The sequence below is a fragment of the Choloepus didactylus genome, chromosome 18, assembly GCF_015220235.1.
Source record: "Choloepus didactylus isolate mChoDid1 chromosome 18, mChoDid1.pri, whole genome shotgun sequence".
NCBI classification, from domain to species: Eukaryota; Metazoa; Chordata; class Mammalia; order Pilosa; family Megalonychidae; genus Choloepus; species Choloepus didactylus.
Window position 1 is genome coordinate 58,764,388 of NC_051324.1, and position 20,748 is coordinate 58,785,135.

The following is a 20,748-nucleotide window of genomic DNA, read 5'->3' on the forward strand; positions in this document are numbered from 1 at the left end:
TCCTTAGAAAACTAGATACAGAGTTACCCTTCGATCCAGTGATTGCACTTCTCAGTATATACCCAGAAGATCTGAAAGCAGAGATGTGAACAGGTATCTGCAAGCCAATGTTCACAGCAGCATTATTCACAATTGCCAAGAGACGGGAACAATCCATATGTCCTTCAACAGATGAGTGAATAAATAAAATGTGGTATATACCCATGATGGAATATTACACGGCAATAAGAAGGAACGATGTCATGAAACATATGACAACATGGATGAACCTTGAAGACACAATGCTGAGCGAAATAAGCCAGGCACAAAAAGAGAAATATTATATGCTACCCCTAATGTGAACATTGAAAAATGTTAAATAAATGGTTTATAATGTAGAATGTAAGGGAACAAGCAATAGAGAGCAATTAATGGAGGGGGAATGATAACCCGATAAGAACAGATAAGCTATTGTAGGTAAATTTAACATTCTGGGAATGCCCAGAAATGAGTTCACAGAAATGTTGCTATATTAGGTTATTTTCTTGGGGTAGAATGGGAATATGTTGGAAGTAAAGTAGTTATTTTAGGTTAGTTTTCTTTTTCTTACTCCCTTGTTACGTTATGGTTGGTTTGAAATTTTTTTTTTTTTTATTTTTGATATAGCTAATTTTTTAAAAAAATAATTAGTTTTAAAAAAATGAAAAAAATATGCAGAGCCCCCTTGAGGAGCTGGTGGAGAATTCAGGGGTGTGGGGCTTCCCCAACTCAATGGTCACTGATGTGCTCACAGACATAGGGGATTGGTGGTTTGATGGGCTGAGCCCTCTACCACAGGACTTGCCCTTGGGAAGACTGCTGCTGCAAAGGAGAGGCTAGGCCTCCCTATAATTGTGCCTAAGAGCCTCCTCCCAATGCCTCTTTGTTGCTCAGATGTGACCCTCTCTCTCTAGCTAAGCCAACTTGGTAGGTGAAATTACTGCCCTCCCCTCTACGTGGGATCTGACACCCAGGGGAGGGAATCTCCCTGGCAATGTGGAATATGACTCCGGGGGAGGAATCTAGAACCGGCATCATGGGATGGAGAACATATTCTTGACCAAAAGGGGGATGTGAAAGGAAATGAAATAAGTTTCAGTGGCTGAGAGATTCCAAAAGGAGCAGAGAGGTCACTCGGGTGGGTGCTCTTACACACAATATAGACAACCCTTTTGAGGTTCTAATGAATTGGAATAGCTAGCAGTAAATACCTGAAACTATCAAATTAAAACCCAGAACCCATGAATCTTGAAGACAATTGTATAAAAATGTAGCTTATGAGGGGTGACAATGTGATTGGGAAAGCCATATGGACCACACTCCCCTTTGTCCAGTGTATGGATGTATGAGTAGAAAAATGGGGGCAAAGAAAAAGGCACCCAGTGTTCTTTTTTACTTTAATTGTTCTTTTTCACTTTAATTTTTATTCTTATTATTTTTGTGTGTGTGGTAATGAAAATGTTCAAAAATTAATTTTGGTGATCAACGCACAACAATATAATGGTACTGCGAACAATTGAATGTATGCTTCGAATGACTGCATGGTATGTGAATATATCTCAATAAAAATGAATTAAAAAAATTAAAATCAACACTAAGAATGTAAATGGTATACAATTGAAAGAAGGGCATATTTTGGAATACTGGTACGTTTCCTAGGTCATTTTTGTATTGTAACGCATCATCACTATTATTTTAGTAAGTAAGGAATCACAGCCTTTTCACATCTCATCGCAATTTATATTCTTGTTTCTTTTTAAATAATACTTTATGGAATATGAAATATTTATTAATATCTTCTAATCTCTACAAGTAACATGTTGGTCTTTATATTAATCAAAAAATCTTTAAACCTATTGAAGCCAAAAATGCCTATGAATATTAATGTTTTGTATCTCAAGCCAATTCACCAGTGACGCATGGTGGTTTACTGGAAGCAAGATAGTTCACAAGAAAAACTGGGCCAGAGTCTGGCAGTGGTCCTTCCCACAAGGAAAACATAAACAATACAGTCAGGCATGAATTGGTATCCAAGAAGTTGGGCCCGCCTCTAATCATTATTCAAAGAAAAGGCACCTGGGTCTCAAGAGCAACATATCTTAAGCAGTAGGGCATGTGGATGGGGAATCTAGAGAATCAGAAAGAAAACAAAGGTATAACCCAGTGTTTTGACCTAGGACTGACAGGAATTTAGAAACTGAGGCATAGAAAACTACATTATTAGAATAAAGCATTGAACAAAGAAGAACAACTTGAAAAACAAGAGGATTCTATGTTTCAAGCCAAGAGGATAGCAGAGCAGCAATAAAAACTGTGCTGAAATCCAATGGTCAATACTGTGGCACTTATTCTAGTATCATATTAGAGACTGAAGCAGATAGCCTAGTTTTGAATACCAGCTCTGTCACTTACTAACTTGTGACACTGGACAAGTCACTTAACCTCTTTTGCACTTCAACTTCCTCACAGGTAAAATGGAGACAGCAATAGTCCTACCTTTTAGAGTATTTGAGAGGGTTAAATGAATTAACACACTTAAAGTACTTCATACTCTTCATATCATGTCCATGATACACTACGTATTAGCTATAATCATTTATTCTTTGTAGAGTGGAGGTGCCACTGTGGCTAATTTAGTCTGTGAGCTAGAATAGAACTTCTGTACCACCAGTGTGTGCTTTGTGTTTTGGAAGCAGGGGCAGAAAAGCAAGGACCTATCTACCCTAAAACTGGAAAAAGCTGAGGAAGAACTGCCGCTGCTATTGATTAGCTATATAAGAAAATAGCAAAAAGATAAACTAATTATAAATATTGTGATTTTCAAACAGGAAAAACATCACACTATATGAGAATGATAGGGATGTTCTATCAGTATACCTGCGTATGCAAAAGTATATCTGTTAGCTGAAGCAATTACCTAAACCAATGAAACTCGACAACTTCTAGAAGTATTCCCAAATGATCTGACTTCCTAAGAGTGGATGTGTATTGGAAAGAGCATCAAGTACATATTACATGAAATTAAAGATGGAAAACAAAGGTAAATATGGGCCCACTTGGAAACAATGACTAAAAGTAAATAAATGCTCTTTAAAAATGTAGTGAGCCTTCATGTATTGCATTTGATTTAAAAAAATGGGACACGTGCTATAAAAGGACAGATAAAAGTGGATATCCTCTGAAGAAAGATCCCATATTAAAATGAAGCTGCTGGTGTCATATCTTTGCTTCATTATATAATGTATGGTATTTTCCCATCCATGCTCATAAGTAATGAATAATTTTCTAAGTGAGTTTATATAGTAGCCAAATGAGTAGGAACAGTTAGATATGGTCAATAAATATTTAAATTGGTAGGCTATTTTGGCCATACTTTGTATCCACCTAAACCTCCAGTAGAAGGATGACTTCCTTTAGCATCTTACCCTTATACATGCACTCTAAGACTGCTTCCCATAAATAAAGAAAAATATGAAGAATCTCTAGCCAAAAATGCTTATTAATGATGACACAACCTTTAAGGGTTTCATTGACGTTCTCTTCAGTTAAATTACTATTCAAACTTTTCAGGGCACACTCCAAGTTAGGTATACCTATATGCGACAAGATGTGAGCAGCTTCTTTAATATAAACAAGGAGAAATAAATATACTCAAGATATTATTATGTAAATATATGCAAAATAATTTGTCCAAAGTCCATTATAGGTAAACCCTCAAGTTAAATATTTACCTGAACCAAAATGCCTGCTAAAAAAAGAAAATATTTTTTATTTATAATTGATGACCCACTTATTTCAAACAGTATTTGAAACAAGAATATCTCATGGCATAGAAAACATGATGGGCTATTGATATTTGTTATAAGATTTTAACTGAATCAGTTCTTTAAATATGGAGTGAGCTATAATCTTTTCAAATAATAATTATGGCTTTTACATGTAGAAGTTTTAAGGTTTCTATCAACTGAAAGGTGAACAATTAAAGGTTAGAATTTGAGATTGAAGCTCTTGATCTCCAGGGCCTTGCTAGTTCATACTGTACTTCTGTGTGAATTGGAAAGAGGCACTCCCTTTCTATGCATCAGTTACAAAACAGGTAAACGTTCCTCTAGTCAGCTGTAATCCACCAATGAGGTTCAAGGTTTAGAAAGCATAATGGAGTATGGACTGCATTTCAGCCTACACTTGCAGTTTCGCAACCAGGCACCTCTGTGCAAGCACAACTTGCAGTCCTGTTGATCCCAGGCCAATTTAAAATATAAAACACAATCATTGTCAGGAGTTTCACTATTAATAATTTGATACCGTAAAAACTAAAGCTCTTTGAATATACTGTAAGAGAGATTCCTAAATCACATCTATAGTAAACAGTTTTTCAACAAGTTTACAGTGTTACTTAGGAACTTAGCATTTAGAGTTCATTATTATTTGGTAAAAAAAAAAAAAAAAAAAAAAACTTTGAAATCCTTGGATAAAAATTTGCTAACCAAATAGAATAAATTTCTATTACAAGCTGCTCATTGTCTTCACAATCAACTTACCCTCAACAAGGGAATCATCCAGTGTCTCTTGAAGGGTATCATCAGTAAAATAAAGTCCATCAGTATTTTCAAGCCCATCTGAATATTTGTCTTTATCAGACTGATCACTTTCTTTCATGCAGTCTACTGTATTGATGGCCTCATTCAATGCTACAAATACACAGAGAATATACATACAATAGATTCAGCACATGGATCTAAATCTTTTTAACACATCAAAATACTGTCCAATATGGTAGTTACTAGATGCATGTGACTATTTAAATTTAAATCACATAAACTTACAACCTAGTTCTCAGTCACACTAACTACATTCCAAGTATCAAATAGCCATTTGTGGTTAATCACTATCAAATTGAACCAGGCAGTTATGGAATATTTCCCATCATCACAGAAAGTTCTATTGAACAGCACTGTCTAGACAAACTACAATGACCATCACTAATTTTGAAATTGCAATCATTCATGATAAATGAAATTCTACCTTATAATAATACTTATTCATCAAAGAAAATTCTGATAATATTTATTCATCAAAGAAAATTTGATAAACAAAAAAGTGAAAAAAAATTATTCCAATTCCACCTTTCAAAGATAATCCACTGTTAATATTTTGACACGTTTCCTTCCATTCTTCTTTTTAAATGTCTTGGCTTTTACTTTGAGGGATTTTTTTTTTTTTTTTTTTTTTTTTTTAAATCATCATTTTATTGAGATATATTCACATACCACGCAGTCATACAAAACAAATTGTACTTTCGATTGTTTACAGTACCATTACATAGTTGTACATTCATCACCTAAATCAATCCCTGACACCTTCATTAGCATACACACAAAAATAACAAGAATAATAATTAGAGTGAAAAAGAGCAATTGAAGTAAAAAAGAACACTGGGTACCTTTGTCTGTCTGTTTCCCTCCCCTACTTTTCTACACATCCATCCATAAACTAGACAAAGTGGTGTTTGGTCCTTATGGCTTTCCCAATCCCATTGTCACCCCTCATAAGCTACATTTTTATACAACTGTCTTCGAGATTCATGGGTTCTGGGTTGTAGTTTGATAGTTTCAGGTATCCACCACCAGCTACCCCAATTCTTTAGAACCTAAAAAGGGTTGTCTAAAGTGTGCATAAGAGTGCCCACCAGAGTGACCTCTCGGCTCCTTTTGGAATCTCTCTGCCACTGAAGCTTATTTCATTTCCTTTCACATCCCCCTTTTGGTCAAGAAGATGTTCTCCGTCCCACGGTGCCAGGTCTACATTCCTCCCTGGGAGTCATATTCCACGTTGCCAGGGAGATTCACTTCCCTGGGTGTCTGATCCCACTTTGAGGGATTTTTAAACATGCTGTATATAGAACTTTATGTTAATTTAAGTTTTCACTTAATATCCTATCAAAAATTATGACATCTTTGTAAGCAACATGATTATTTCTGAGGAAAAAAAGTAAAAGCTTTCTTTTGCAAATCCTACTATTTACTTGTAAGAGAAATCATTTCCAAACCTCAGTAGCATTTAGATGACTTGAAAATTTAATTTATTGGAGTTTTAACTTTTGTATAAAATGCTTTTAATATGTAACTTATACTCATACTATTCAACAGAAGACTTATGAATTCTGTTACATCATTTTACATAAGGCACTTTCCAGTTCTAAAATCTTATGAATGTTAAATATTTAGTATTCATTTCAAAATTTTCATTACATCATACTTGCCTTCTCATGTATTAAAAGCAGCTTCTTCATAGACAAAAGAGAAATTAATCACATCAGTTTATCTCCACTGAAGTATTCTCATTACACCTTCAAATTACAAAGTGTTTCTAATTCATCACCTCCAGATTCAGAAAATCACAACCTGATACATTTTCTCTGTCTTTTACATGCCTCCCTACAGAGGCATAGGGAGGTTAACAGATTTCCCTAAATTCTGACTAGAGGTCCTTGGCTCTTTAACCATTTTCCCCTGAGTAGAGCAGTCCATTCTCCATTCCTCTAGTTTGCTATAGCCCCTTTTCTTTATTCTTAAATTATTTTGTTAAATGTGTGGTTTTTTTTTTGGTGGGCTATTCCTTTATGAACAACAGTATTCTGAAGTTCCTCTAGTTATTCTGTTAATGAGCTCACCATTTTAGTAAAAAGTCCCCTTCATTCTTCAGAAATCTTCCCCAACCCCAAATCTTCCCTTCCCACTTTTCTTCCTTACACCCTTTACTTCTGTCAGCCAGCTTCACCCAGCTTAGTAAATCATCATAGGATCTTCTCATGTTTAACCCAGTAACACCAAAAATTTGGAGTAGGAACCCCCACCCCCTTAATTTTAAAAAGAAGAATTCACATTTCTACAGTGCATTTTTAAAAAGGCATTCCCCAGGATTCATTAAAAAAAAACAGATAATACATTACTAGTTTATTTATGTAAAAGTAAACGCAATTTAACAGACAGTTTCATTCTATGATACACTCACTAGTCATTATTAAAGTTTCAACAATAGGTCATATTAAAAAGAATTGAAGAGAGTCTAGAGACAGATGACTTAGTGCGAAGGCAAGACAGGAAAAGATTACTCTTCACATTTCTAGAGGGCTACTAAATGAAAGAAGAATCAAAATGCTAAATGTTTCCAGGAATGGAATTTTATAAAGGAAGATTTTCATTAAATTTGCAGAATAACTTTCTAGGGCTATATTTGTCCAAACTTATGGAATGACCTACTTCAGAAAGCCACAAAGACTTCTAAGACAAACAGTAATTACCTGGAATCCACAAATATGATTTTTAAATAAATATATAAGAATCAAAGGAACTCCAACTCTAATGAACTAGGGAACTATTCAAACCCACGACTACAGGTCTCATTCTCTGACTACAATACAATAAAACTAGAAATAAACAAACATCAGCATCAATGAAATGTAAATTACTTTGAAATTTAAAACTGTCTCCTAAACAACTCTTGGATCAAAGAGAAAATCAAAACACAACTGGAAATCTTGAGAAAATAACACCATACGTAATAAATAATTACCCAAAACAGTTTTAATAGCCCAACAAACCAAAGACTGTTAGATATACCAAAGTTTTACAGAAAGGAAAACTGATCATCTTAAACATGCTCATTACCCAGAAAGAAAAACTGCAGAAATAAACTAATACTTTAAACAAGAAGTTAGAAAAACTACAAAATGGGCGTAAGGGAACAATATAAAAGGCATAATAAAGATAAAAGAGAAATTACTTGTTTAAAGAATATAAACAAAACAATAAAAGATAAATCAAAGAGTTGGTGCTTTAAAAAGAAAGAGAATAAATAAAACACTAGCTAACAAAGAAAAGGTAAAAAACACATATACACAAATTTAAGAATGATAAAATACCACAGATACAAAAAACTAAAAAGAATTATAAGTGCATAGGACTTCACTAATATTCTAATGAAAAACCTTAATTAAAAAAAAAAATTTCCTAGGAGAATACAAATTAACCAAAATTAACAAAATAAAACATAGATGATGGCAAAAAGCAACCAATCAAAAACAAAGTCAAAAGATGAATCATAAACTAAGAAAAACTATAAGATAAAGCATTAATGCCCCTAAAATATAAAAAAGTTATTTACAAATTGATACAAGAAGGACAATCATACTAAATAATGATCAAAGACAGTCAAAAGTGCATAAAAAATGTTTATCTCACTGGTAATTAAAGAAGCACATATAAATAAACACCTTTTTTTTACTATCAGAATTTTTTAAAATAATACTATTGAAGAAAGTGGGAACTTTTACAACCCTTTAAGGTCGAATTCCCAAGCTATTCTTCAGTCAGTAAATCAAGATATCGCTGAGGAAAAAGGATTTTCTTTGATGCATTCCAACAAGCCCACTTCCCACAAAATTTATAACTGTTTGTTAAAAGTATTCTCATAATTGCAAAGCCCTTTAGGAGGGCAATTAGGCAGTAGCTATTAATATTTTAAATCCACATACATTCTGACCCAACAATTCCACTTCTAAGAATTTGTCCTACAGAAATACTTTGTACACATGTGCACAAAGGTATATGTACAAGAGTGTTCATCAAAATGTTTGTAATAGTAAAAGACTGGAAATAACCTAAATGTTCATCAAAAGGGTTGGGGATAACATTAGAGCACATCCTTACAATGGAATATTGTGTAGTCTTTTAAAAGAATGAAGTAGGCTTATATGATATAAACTGGAACAAATGTCCAAGATAAACTATCAATTTTTTTAAAAGCATATTATAGAATATTATGGACTAAATGATCCAATTTTAATCATTGCAAAATACACAAATATTCATAGATATAAAGAAAAAAGTCTAAAAGGATATTTACCAAATGTTAACAGACGTTTCCAGAGCACGACCTACAAGAGGCTTGCCACACTTCATATTTTTCACATTTCTGTGTCATCTATTTTTTTCTACAACATTAAAAATGTGTCATTAGAATACAATAAAGACTTCTTAAATTAATTACTGGGAAAGACCACAATCTTGTGATTTTCCCAATTTTTTCAGTCACAAATGCACAATTCTCAGTTTAAAATAAAAAAATTTGGTAAATTCCTCATAACTGGACACATTCCAGTACTGATAAAACAAACATTTGGCACAGATACTAAAAAGAAGATTAAGTACTAGAAATAGTGTTTGACTAGATGACCTTTTGTCCTGCATTGTTGTCTTTTAACAGTTTTAGCATAAAGCTCTTACCGATAAAATTAGAAAATTTCTGGGTGTCCTTCAAAGTCCTCAGACAGTCTTTAACATTCACCATACTGTCCTCTGGGAGGAAAAGAGAGAAAAGTGACAGAAAAGAAGTGCTTGACAAGGTAGCATTAAAAGACTAGTTTAAAAATTAGCATATAATTTTTATATATTACTTGAACCCTTTATTTACAATGTATTTTGGATTCATTATGCCTTCAACAACTGTACAAGGTTGTAGATATACTAGTCCTAATTCTACCTGTAAGGGAACTAAAGCACCAAGAAACTTATAAGGTCCAGTAATTTCACTCAGCCAAAGGTTCAAAGCCAGAATGCTTACTCACAGAACATGAATTCCTAAGCTATTCTTCAGTCAGTAAATCAAGATTATCTCTGAGGAAAAAGGATTTTCTTTGATGCATTCCAACAAGCCCACTTCCCACAAAATTTACAGTTTGTTAGAAGTATTCTCATAATTGCAAAGCAGCAAATTTTAAAAGCTAAGGCTCCTTTTCAAAGATGATATTTACAGTAATATAAGCAAATAACAATAGAGATATTTGCCCAAATAGACTTTGCATGCCTTTTGATAGGTGCTCTACAGAAAATGATAGTACTACTTAACACTTACCAGAAACAAAATCTGATTGAAGAATTTTCTCTGCCTCTTCTTTATGTGACTTAATCCCAATATTTCTTAGAAAGTCTTCCAAGTTCTTCCCAGCTATCATGTCACCTTCAAGCAAACTGAGGGCAGAGACAACCTCCTTTAGCTCTAAAAATAGACAGAAATAGGTTATTTGGTAATTGAACTAACTTCTGATTTTAAAAACAATAGTAGCTATCACTAAAGACTTGGAAGTCCGTGATTTAGTACCACATCCTGAACTGAAGTTGAAGAAATCTCAGCAAGAAATGCAATCCTAAGGGAATTATATGGCCAGCAGCACAATATGTGGTGACTTCTTGTTCTACCATGTTTTCTCTGAGACTGGCATAAAATTATCATGACCAAAATGATACATATAGCTGAATTTTTTTCACTGCAATTATATAAAGTAGTTATTTTGCCATGGAGCTCTAATGGAAACAAAATTAACTCATTCTGATAAAGGTAAAATAAATTTCAGAATTATCAGAAATATAAAATATGAAACAAAATTCACAAGGGTGCATTTTCATTTTTCCTCTTCATTCTAGCAGGACCCAACTATATCCTACCATCTATAATTTTGCTTCATTTGCAGTCCTCTCAAAGGAATCAGAGGTTAAATTGGATAGACCTGAATTCAAATCCTGGTTATACCTCTTACTACCTATGCACAAATTATTACTACTTAGCCCCCCCCATAGTAGTCTTATCTCTAAAATGGCATGATAATAAATATCTACCCCACAAGCTGATGTGAAGTTTAATTATAATAATACATGAAAAGCACTTAAAACTGTGTTAGGCATATAGTACTACTTAATATTATATTAATAGCAGTAAAATTATGACCATTTTTATTATTAAAGCCAACAGAAACTAGCTGCAAGAAATAATCACAGCTTCTTTGTGTCTTAGATTCTGGCTCACTTCCTGTCCCTCTACCACTACTGGGAGGCAGCCACAGAAGGCAATCTGAGCTTTGCTAGCACCTGAAATCTATCTCCTCTGCTTCTTTATCTTTAACTTGGTTTTCCTTTAAAAACAGTTCCCTTGCACAACCATCTCGTGTGAACCTGCTTATTTTACCATGTTTCACATACCACAGGACCAGGAAGCCGAGCAGCATTCTCCTAGCTTTTTGCTGCTGCTGTCAGGCCACTTTAGCTCCACCTTCAGTGAAACCCCGAACCTCCCCTTTGGGCTCATATCTGTCATTCAACTATACCACCTTCCTGACACCATCATCTACCACTTTCTGATCACTCCTTCACATTCTCCGAAGATGTTGGCACCTTGATCACACTCCTCCCCCTATATACTATTATCATCCAACAATGATCCTACCCACCTTTTAACTCCAAAAAGCCTTCATGTCCTTCCCAAATTCGTCCACACCAACGGCTACCATTAATCCTCATCATTACCTAGAATTGTTAGCCTTACCTCTAAAATCTTAAACTACAAGATCATAATCAGACCACAGCCCCTTATAACTATATTTGTATACGTTGAAGGAAATAATAGAACTTTATATACCCTATGCCTATTCTCTTGGCTCCTCCGAATTCTCCAACAAGTAGTCCAGGCACAGTAAACCATTCTCATTAGTTAGTAATGGAGGGAACATTATGAAAGCCAAGTTCACTAGACTCCAGCCTACTGTGCCAGCAGGCTCCCCTAAAGATTGTAGTCTCAGATCTGCTATGTTAACTTTTTCCTGCTCAGGTGGCACTACTTCCCAGTAGTTATTGGCCTTATACAACACCGGCTGGCAGATTACAACTCTGTACCCCTAACCCCTATCACCATCCCCCAGATTCAGGTACCTCACCCATATCTGCTCTCCCTCCTTAACTGCTTAATTTCAAAATTTTTTCCTTCCTCCTGATGAAGTTACCTAGCCTGAAACCAGCCTTTCTGAGCCATGCTCTCTGATTTCAAAGTTAAATATAAAATAACTACCACTTAATATATGCCTAGTACTAGGTTATATGCTTTACATGTGTTACTGCATTCAATCCTGACAACAACCCTATGAGAAAGATGGTGTTATTAGCTTTCTCATCTTAAAGATAAGGAAACTAGAACAACTTAAAAGAGATCACCCACCTGGTAAGTGGAAGAAACACAAGCCCAAATCTGTCTTATTCCATAGCCCATGCTCTTTTTTACTTCTGTACATTGTTTCCTACAGCATATAGCTAATCTAATTAATATTCCATGTTGATAATTAGGTTACTTGACCAACATAACATATTTATATTTTAACAGGAAATTATTAAATGTCTTTCTTAACCTAAAAGAGAAACTTTAATGGCAGGAATTTCATATGCCAGGACAGACAGGATATTGAAAATGTGAAAATTGTCTATTTCTTTGTGCACAGAAATGACCCTGCATTTGATTTCCTAAACATTTATTTGCATTGTTTTTCTTTTACTGAGAGTGCTCACTGACGAAATAGTCATTCACATGGTTATTCAAATGAATTACCAGCAATACTAAGTTGTAAACATATTCTCCAAACAAAAAAGTACTCAAACCCCTATTTTCATTGATTTTAGTCCTGTGTTTTTAACTTTTAAATAAAATGGAAGTCAAGGAGACAAAAACTGTGTTACCAAAATGCACACACTATTACATTTAACTAAAACTAAAGAAAGGAAGACAAGGAACATCTACTAAAGGAAACAGCAGATTTATGAGAAATTCTACAATACCTATACACAGGAAGGAGTCCTAAGTCTTAGGCTTAACATTATACATTGAATATTCATATCTAGAAAAAGCCAGTAGCTGACTTTCCATCAAGTCCAGGGGGAAAAAAGGCATAAATAGCTTTAAGTAGTCCCCTTTATCCAGAAAAAAAACATTTCTTTCATTATGGAAGCTGCTAACTTTTAATCAAAATTAAGTTTTAACTCCCCAAAAGCAGATCAATGCCAACAATTTAACCAGAAATTAGCAGAAACATAAATGCTATTTTTAAAAAATAAAAAAGACTTCCATTCCATAAAAATAAATTCATCAGTCTCAAATAATTCAGCACTTACCTTCTAACCTTGAGGCATCAGGCATATTCTTCACCACTTCTTCAAATTGTACTTTGTCATCTTCTGCAAGAAAAACATTTTTAATAGAGCAGCCTCACAAAGCACAAGTCAGGATCCAGTGAATCAATTTACTCATAACAATCATATTTCCTTTTCCCACTTTTGAGTAATGAAAGCTTGATTTTATGGAATTAGTAAGTCAAGTAGAAGTCAGCCTGTGTTCCCAATTTCTATCACTCAAGAGAATCTATGCAACCCATATTCCTAGATATACTAAAACAGCAAAATAAACCTCCGTCTTTTCTTGCAGTGACAAACACAGAAGACAGAAGCAACTTTGCTCTCAGAGCTAGGAACATTGATGCTTAATTCAAAGATGTACAATCACTTTAGTTTATGATTATAGACTGGAAGAAGGTATAACCAACAAGGCGTACCACCACAGCTAAGTGTCTGCTTATGGTTTAAATATATAACTACAATTACTGATGTCATATTTTCTCTCTACCTTGGCTTTTAACTTAACACTTGAATTTTTACAAACTATACTCTTCTATAAAAGCATGTCATGAGATGGACTGTGGGAAGATGGTGGAGTAAGGCGCTCCAGGACTCAGTGCTTCCACCAAAGCAACTATTAAACAGGCAGGAACTGTCTGAAACAACTATTTTGAAACTGCGGCAGTGAGAAGAACACTGTACAGCATCCAGGGAAGAGCAAGGGAAAGAGGCTGATAAATCATGGTAAAGAACAGTAAATTACTCTCTCTCCACATGGCAGCTCCCAGCACCCATCTCGAACTCATGCAGCAGACCGCCATGGGGTCCAGCTCCTGGCTAGCTTGCAAGTGACATAAGGGACACAAAAGGACATAAAAATACTCTTCCCCAAGAACAAGGCTGGGAATGGCTTTTGATTAGCACCTTCAGATTACTGTAGGCACGGCTCTGATGGCAGCCATTGTTTCAACACTCCCCAGAAAGAAGTGATGGCAATGGAAACTTAAAAGATGCTGTACTTCCTTAGGGCTGCAGGGAACAGTTAGTTGAAGGGCCACACTTTTCCTATACTCCTCTGTCTCCCACCTTTATCATTTTTTGTAGTTGGTACTTGTTACCATTTATATCTTTGAATATTGTATATTTAAAACTATAGATTTATCACTACTTTTTATGCATTTGCTTAGCACCTATAGGACTTATATATATATATATATATATATATATATATATATATATATATATAGCACTTTATAGGAAGTAAGAAGTGCAGTTACATACCAAATACACTACAATAATATTGGCATTTACAATTGCCCAAATGGTTACCTTTACCAGAGGTCTTTATTACTTTATGCTACTTTGAACCACTGTCTAGTGTTCTTTCCTTTCAGACTGAAGAATGCCCTTGAGCTTGTAGGGCAGTCTAGTACTGATGAACTCTCTCGGCTTTGATTTATCTGGGAATGTCTTAATCTTTCCCTTATTTTTGAAAGCAAGTCTCGCTGGCAGTTTTCTTTCAGCACTTCATGTATTTCAACCTACTGCCTTCTTGCCTTCATGGTTTCTGATGAGAAACTGGCACACAGTCTAAGTGGGACTCCCTTGTACATAACACATAGGCTTTCCCTTGCAGTTTTCAGAAATCTCTCCTTGTTCAATAGAGTTATCAGTACATGACGGGGTGTATTTCTCTTCAAGTTTATCCTATTTGATGTTCTCTGGGTTTCTTGAATGTGCATATTCGTGTTTTTTGCTAAGTTTGGGAGGTTCTCAGTATTCATTTGTTTGAATATTCCTTCTCTTTTTTCTCTTTCTGGAACTCCCACCATGTGTATATTGGTATGCTTGATGGTGTCCCAAAGGTACTTTAAGCTATGTTTGCTTTTTTGTTTAATTGTGTTTTTTGTTTGTTTGTTTTTAAATGTCTTCTTTTGAAATAATTTCAAACTTACAGAAAATTTGCAAAAATAATACAAAAACAATACCAAGAACTCCAATATACCCCCTTCCCAGATACCCAGATTTACCAACTTTTAGCATTTTACCACATTTATTATATCATTCTTTCATCTGCCTATCTATCTATCATTTTCTAAATATTTGAGAGTAGGTTTCACATACCATGCTCCTATAACACTTAATACATCCATGTATTTTCCCTAAGAACAAGGACAATTATTCAAATACAGGGGACAAGTTCAAGAAATTTAATGTTGACAAATTGAATATTTGTATAACTTTCCAGCAGTTGAGCCATTTATAGTTGTGTGGTTGTGATTCTTGCGTTCTGGTTGTCTGTGTTATGCTGACCAAAGTAAGAGTCATTAGGTAACATGATTAAATTGTCTGTCTTGGATTTCCTGCCCAAAGATGAATAAACGTGGTGATAAGGTCATCGTTGTCCCCTTCTAGACTTAAAAAGAATGTTTCTCATGCTTCACCATTAAGGATGACTTTTCCAATTTATTTTTGGTAGATACTCTTCATCAGGTGATAAGAGTTTGTTCCTGTTTTTGTTTTGTGTTTTTTAATATAAAATTTTTACTCCAAATACCTTAAACAGAAAAGAATTGAACATATTTAACTGTACTTATTGTGAAAATCCAAAGCTAAAAAACCATTAGATGACATTGTGGTTTTGATTTGCATTTCCCAAGTGGCTGATGATGTTGAGCATCTTTTCATGTGTTTTATGGATATTTGTATTGAATATCTTCTTTAGAGAAATGCATATTCAAGTCTTTTGCCCATTTTTTGATTGGGTTGGTTTTTTTGCCTTTTTTTTTTTTTCATTTGCTAAGATTTTAATAGGAACATTTCATCGATACTTGTCCTATGGTTTCCTTTTGTTGTACTACTCTTTAGTTTTACAATTATCATAGTTCATTAATGATGTGGGGAGCTTTCTATATTTTTTGGAACAGTGTATGACAACATCAGACTCATCTGTTCTTGAAAGGCTGGTTAGAATTTAGTATAAAGATTCCCAGTCTTGTTGGTTTCTAGATCTTCAATAGATTTGCAAATCTCATCTTCAGTTATTGGTCTGATAATCTTGTTTGGAGATGAATTTTGTTAAAATTTTACTGGTAAACAATCTGTTTCTTCTATCTTCTGAAAATATTACTGTGAAGGGTCACATATGATTCTTAATAATTTTCCTGCTCCTCCATCTTTGTGGATATATGTCTTCCCTCAACTCTGTTGTATAATTTTATTTTTTCCTTCCAAACTGCCCATTGGGTATATAATGTCTTTTTTTTAATTCATATTTATTGTGATATATTCACATACCATGCCGTCATACAAAACAAAGCATACATTCAATTGTTTACAGTACCCTTATATAGTTGTGTATTCATCATCAAAATTAATTTTGGACATTTTCATTACCACACACACAAAAATAACAAGAATAAAAATAAAAGTGAAAAAGAACAATTAAAGTGAAAAAGAACACTGGGTGCCTTTTCTTTTCTTTTCTTTTTTTCTTCCCCCATTTTTCTACTCATCCATCCATAAACTAGACAAAGGGGAGTGTGGTCCATATGGCTTTCCCAATCATATTGTCACCCCTCATAAGCTACATTTTTATGCAATTGTCTTCAAGATTCATGAGTTCTGGGTTATAATTTGATAGTTTCAGTTATTTACTGCTAGCTATTCCAATTCATTAGAACCTAAAAAGGGTTGTCTATATTGTGCATAAGAGTGCCCACCAGAGTGACCTCTCGGCTCCTTTTGGAATCTCTCTGCCACTGAAGCTTATTTCATTTCCTTTCACATCCCCCTTTTGATCAAGAAAATGTTCTCCATCCCACAATGCCAGGTCTAGATTCCTCCCTGGGAGTCATATTCCACATTGCCAGGGGGATTCACTCCTCTGGGTGTCATATCCCACGTAGGGTAGAGGGCAGTGATTTCACCTTTCAAGTTGGCTTAGCTAGAGAGAGAGGGCCACATCTGAGCAACAAAGAGGCATTTGGGAAGAGGCTGTTAGGCACAATTATGGGGAGGCTTAGCCTCTCCTTTGCAGCAACAGTCTTCCCAACGGCAAGTCCCATGGTAGAGCGCTCAGCCCATCAAACCACCAGTTCCCTATGTCTGTGAGCACATCAGCAACCATCGAGATGGGGGAGCCTAAAACCCCTGCATTCTCCACCAGCTCCTCAAGGGGGCTCTGCATATTTTTTTCAAATTAACTTTTTTTTTTAAATCAACTATATCAAAAAAAAAAATTTTTAAAAACACAATAAAAAAAATGTCAAACAAACCATAACAAAGGAGTCCAACATGTTCCTACTCTACCCCAAGAAAATAACCTAATATAGCAACATTTCTGTGAACTTGTTCCTACCATACCCATCAGAAATTAACAAACCATAGTCATTCCTGAGCATTCCCAGAATGTTAAATTTACCCACAATAGCTTATCTATTCTTACTGGGTTATCGTTCCCCCTTCATTAATTGCTCTCTATAGCTAGTTCCCCTACATTCTACATTATAAACCATTTATTTTAGGAGTGTTTTGTTTAACTTCCAGGTGTTTCTGATTTTTCTAAGTCTCTGATGGTAACTGACTTTTAATTGTATTCCATTGTGGTCAGAGAATGTGCTTTGAATAATTTCAATTTTTTTAAACGTATTCAGGCTTGTTTTATGTCCCGGTATATCGTCTATTCTGGAGAAAGTTCCATGATCACTAGAGAAGAATGTGTATCCTGGTGATTTGGGATATAATGTTCTATATATGTCTGTTAAATCAAATTCATTTATCAGATTGTTTAGGTTTTCAATTTCCTTATTGGTCTTCTGTCTGTTTGATCTATCTATAGGAGAGAGTGATGTGTGTTGAAGTCTCCCACAATTATTGTGGAAATACCTATTGCTTCCTTTAGTTTTGCCAGTGTTTGTCTCATGTATTTTGTGGCACCATAATTGGGTACATAAACATTTATGATTGTTATTTCTTCTTGTTCAATTGCCCCTTTCATTAGTATGTAGTGGCCTTCTTTGTCTCTCATAACATCCTTGCATTTAAAGTCTATTTTATCTGAGATTAATATTGCTACTTCTGTTTCTTTTGACTGCAGCTTGCATGAAATATTTTTTCTATACTTTCACTTTCAATTTCTTTGTGTCCTTGTGTCTAAGATGAGTCTCTTGTATGCAACATATTGATGTTCATTTTTTTTGAAACATTCTGCCAATCTTTATCTTTTTAATTGGGGAATTTAATCCATTTACATTCAATGTTATTACTGTGAAGGCATTTCTTGAATCAGCCATCCTATCCTTTGGTTTATGTTTGTCAGATATATTTTTTCCCTCTCTCTCTTAATGTCCTTCAATGAAACAATATTAAATCTCTTTAGTACTGAACCTTTCTCCATATCTCTTTCTCCTTTCTTTGTTTCTCTGTCGGTAGGGGTCCCTTTAGTACCTTAAGTAGGGCAGGTCTTTTATTAGCAAAATCTCTCAGCATCTGTTTGTCTGTGAAAAATTTAAGCTGTCCCTCAAATTTGAAGGAGAGCTTTGCTGGATAAAGTATTCTTGGCTGGAAATTTTTCTCTCTCAGAATTTTAAATATGTCATGCCACTGCATTCTCACCTCCATGGTGGCCACTGAGTAGTCAATACTTAGTCTTAAGTTGTTTCCTTTGTATGTGGTGAACTGCTTTTCTCTTGCTGCTTTCAGAACTTGCTCCTTCTCCTCAGTATTTGACAGTCTGATCAGAATATGTCTTGGAGTGGGTTTATTTGGATTTATTCTATTTGGAGTTCATTGGGCATTTATGCTTTGTGTATTTATATTGTGTAGAAGGTTTGGGAAGTTTTCCCCAACAATTTCTTTGAATATTCTTTCTAGACCTTTACCCTTCTCTTCCCCTTCTGGGACACCAATGAGTCTTATATTTGGATGTTTTATTTTATCTATCATATCCCTGAGGTCCATTTTTATTTTTTCTATTTTTTTCCCCATTCTTTCTTTTGTTCTTTCATTTTCTGTTCTGTGGCCCTCGAGGTCGCTGATTCGTTGTTCAGCTTCCTCTAGTCTTATACTATGAGTATCCAGAATCTTTTTAATTTGGTCAACAGTTTCTTTTATTTCCCTAAGATCATCAGTTTTTTTATTTCCTCTTGCAATTTCTTCTTTATGCTCTTCTAGGGTCTTCTTCATGTCCTTTATATCCTGTGCCATGCTCTTCTTCATGTTCTTTATATCCTGTGCCATGCTCTCCTTGTTTGCCTGTAGTTCTTTGATTAATTGCTCCAAGTACTGTGTCTCCTCTGATCTTTTGATTTGGGTGTTTGGGTTTGGGTTATCCATATCATCTGGTTTTTTCATATGCTTTAAAATTTTCTGTTGTTTTTGGCCTCTTGGCATTTGCTTTACTTGATAGGGTTCTTTTAGGATATGTAGGATTATTCAAAGACTAATCTCTAATTTGTCAGATCTACAGCTTGGTGGAGTACACTTTCTCTAACTAACCAGCCGAAGGCATCTGCGAATCACCTATTCCCCTCAAGTCAGTTCTCCCCAACTTTGTCTTTGTGGTGTGTGGGGGTCTGATTCTTGTAGGGTCCAATTGGTGCACCAAGTTTGGGTGTGTTGTTGGTGCTGTCTGCCCTGAATGTGGGGCGTGTGTCTGAGCAGTTAGGGAGGGAGGGCAGCTTTAATAATCACACCTCCCAGGTGTTCCTGGAGATTTAAGGCTGTTGCAAGAGTCTAAACCTTCATTTCAGTCTTGCCACAGATTGTCTCTGCCACTGACCCACAAGTCCTTGGTATTGGTGTATGGTCCCTGGGATTTCCAAGTGGGTCCCTCTTCCAAGCCATGCCCTTCTAGGGCCTCTGCTGAGGGAAGGTTTGCTATGTCACAAGTGCGCATCATCTCTCAAGGGAAGCTCTGGGCCACTGGGCCGTGTAGGTGCATTCCCAGCCTGCTGTAAGGATGGATGTATGGGGCATGTTAATTTCCCCCTTTTCGCACAGCTCCACCTTCCCAGCACCAGGACACTTAGCTGTGGGTGCGCGAAAGGCTATTGTCCACGCCCAATATTATGGCATGTGCACGTGTTGCTGGAAACACTTCCCGTTGCACTGGGTTTTTTTTGGCGCAGCTCTGGGCTGTAGCTTCAGCACCAGGCAGGAGTGTTCCCAGCCCGCTGGGAAGATGGCTGCAAAGGGTGTAGTTATTTTCCCCTTTTGGCTCACCTCTGCCTGCCTCGCTCTGAGACAATTAGCAGCAGGTGCACAAGAGGCTATCTTCCATGCCAGATATTGAGGTGTTCACACAGCCTCTTCCTGCCACACTTCACTGTGTGGTTTTCACTGCCATATCTGCAGCCGCTTTTGGGTTTTTTTAAAAAGAACTAGTCCACCTCCAAATGCTAACCCACGATTTCCCCACACCACAACGTGGCTGCTGGATATTCAGCAGGCTTACTCACTTGTTTCAGAACACAGAGTCCCAGTTTTACCAAGTGCATGGTCCCTGTGGATTTAGCAGACCTTGTTCAGCTGGTGCATCACTGGAACTGGTGTTCTGGGTCACTTTCTGGCTTTTATCTAGTATTTTTCATGGAGGTGTTTTTTTGCCCTGTCTCTCCTAGCTGCCACCTTAGGTTCTCCCTTGTTCCTGCTTTTTAAAATCATGAAACTGTGTTGAAATTCTCAAATGCACCTTTTGGCATTTATTGATATGATCATTTGGCTCTCCTACTTTAATCTT

At 35.6% G+C, this 20,748-nt stretch overlaps 1 protein-coding gene across 1 annotated transcript in view; it reads right to left on the reverse strand.

The window, feature by feature from the left end:
• EFCAB13 (EF-hand calcium binding domain 13) overlaps positions 1 to 20,748 on the reverse strand; it is a 257,910-nt gene that overhangs the window by 75,523 nt on the left and 161,639 nt on the right. The window contains exons 14-17 of the mRNA XM_037810242.1: positions 13,008 to 13,070; positions 9,934 to 10,077; positions 9,306 to 9,377; positions 4,560 to 4,709 (exon numbers count right to left, since the gene is read on the reverse strand). Coding sequence (XP_037666170.1) covers positions 4,560 to 4,709; positions 9,306 to 9,377; positions 9,934 to 10,077; positions 13,008 to 13,070 — 429 coding nt within the window. The remainder of the gene's footprint in view (positions 1 to 4,559; positions 4,710 to 9,305; positions 9,378 to 9,933; positions 10,078 to 13,007; positions 13,071 to 20,748) is intronic.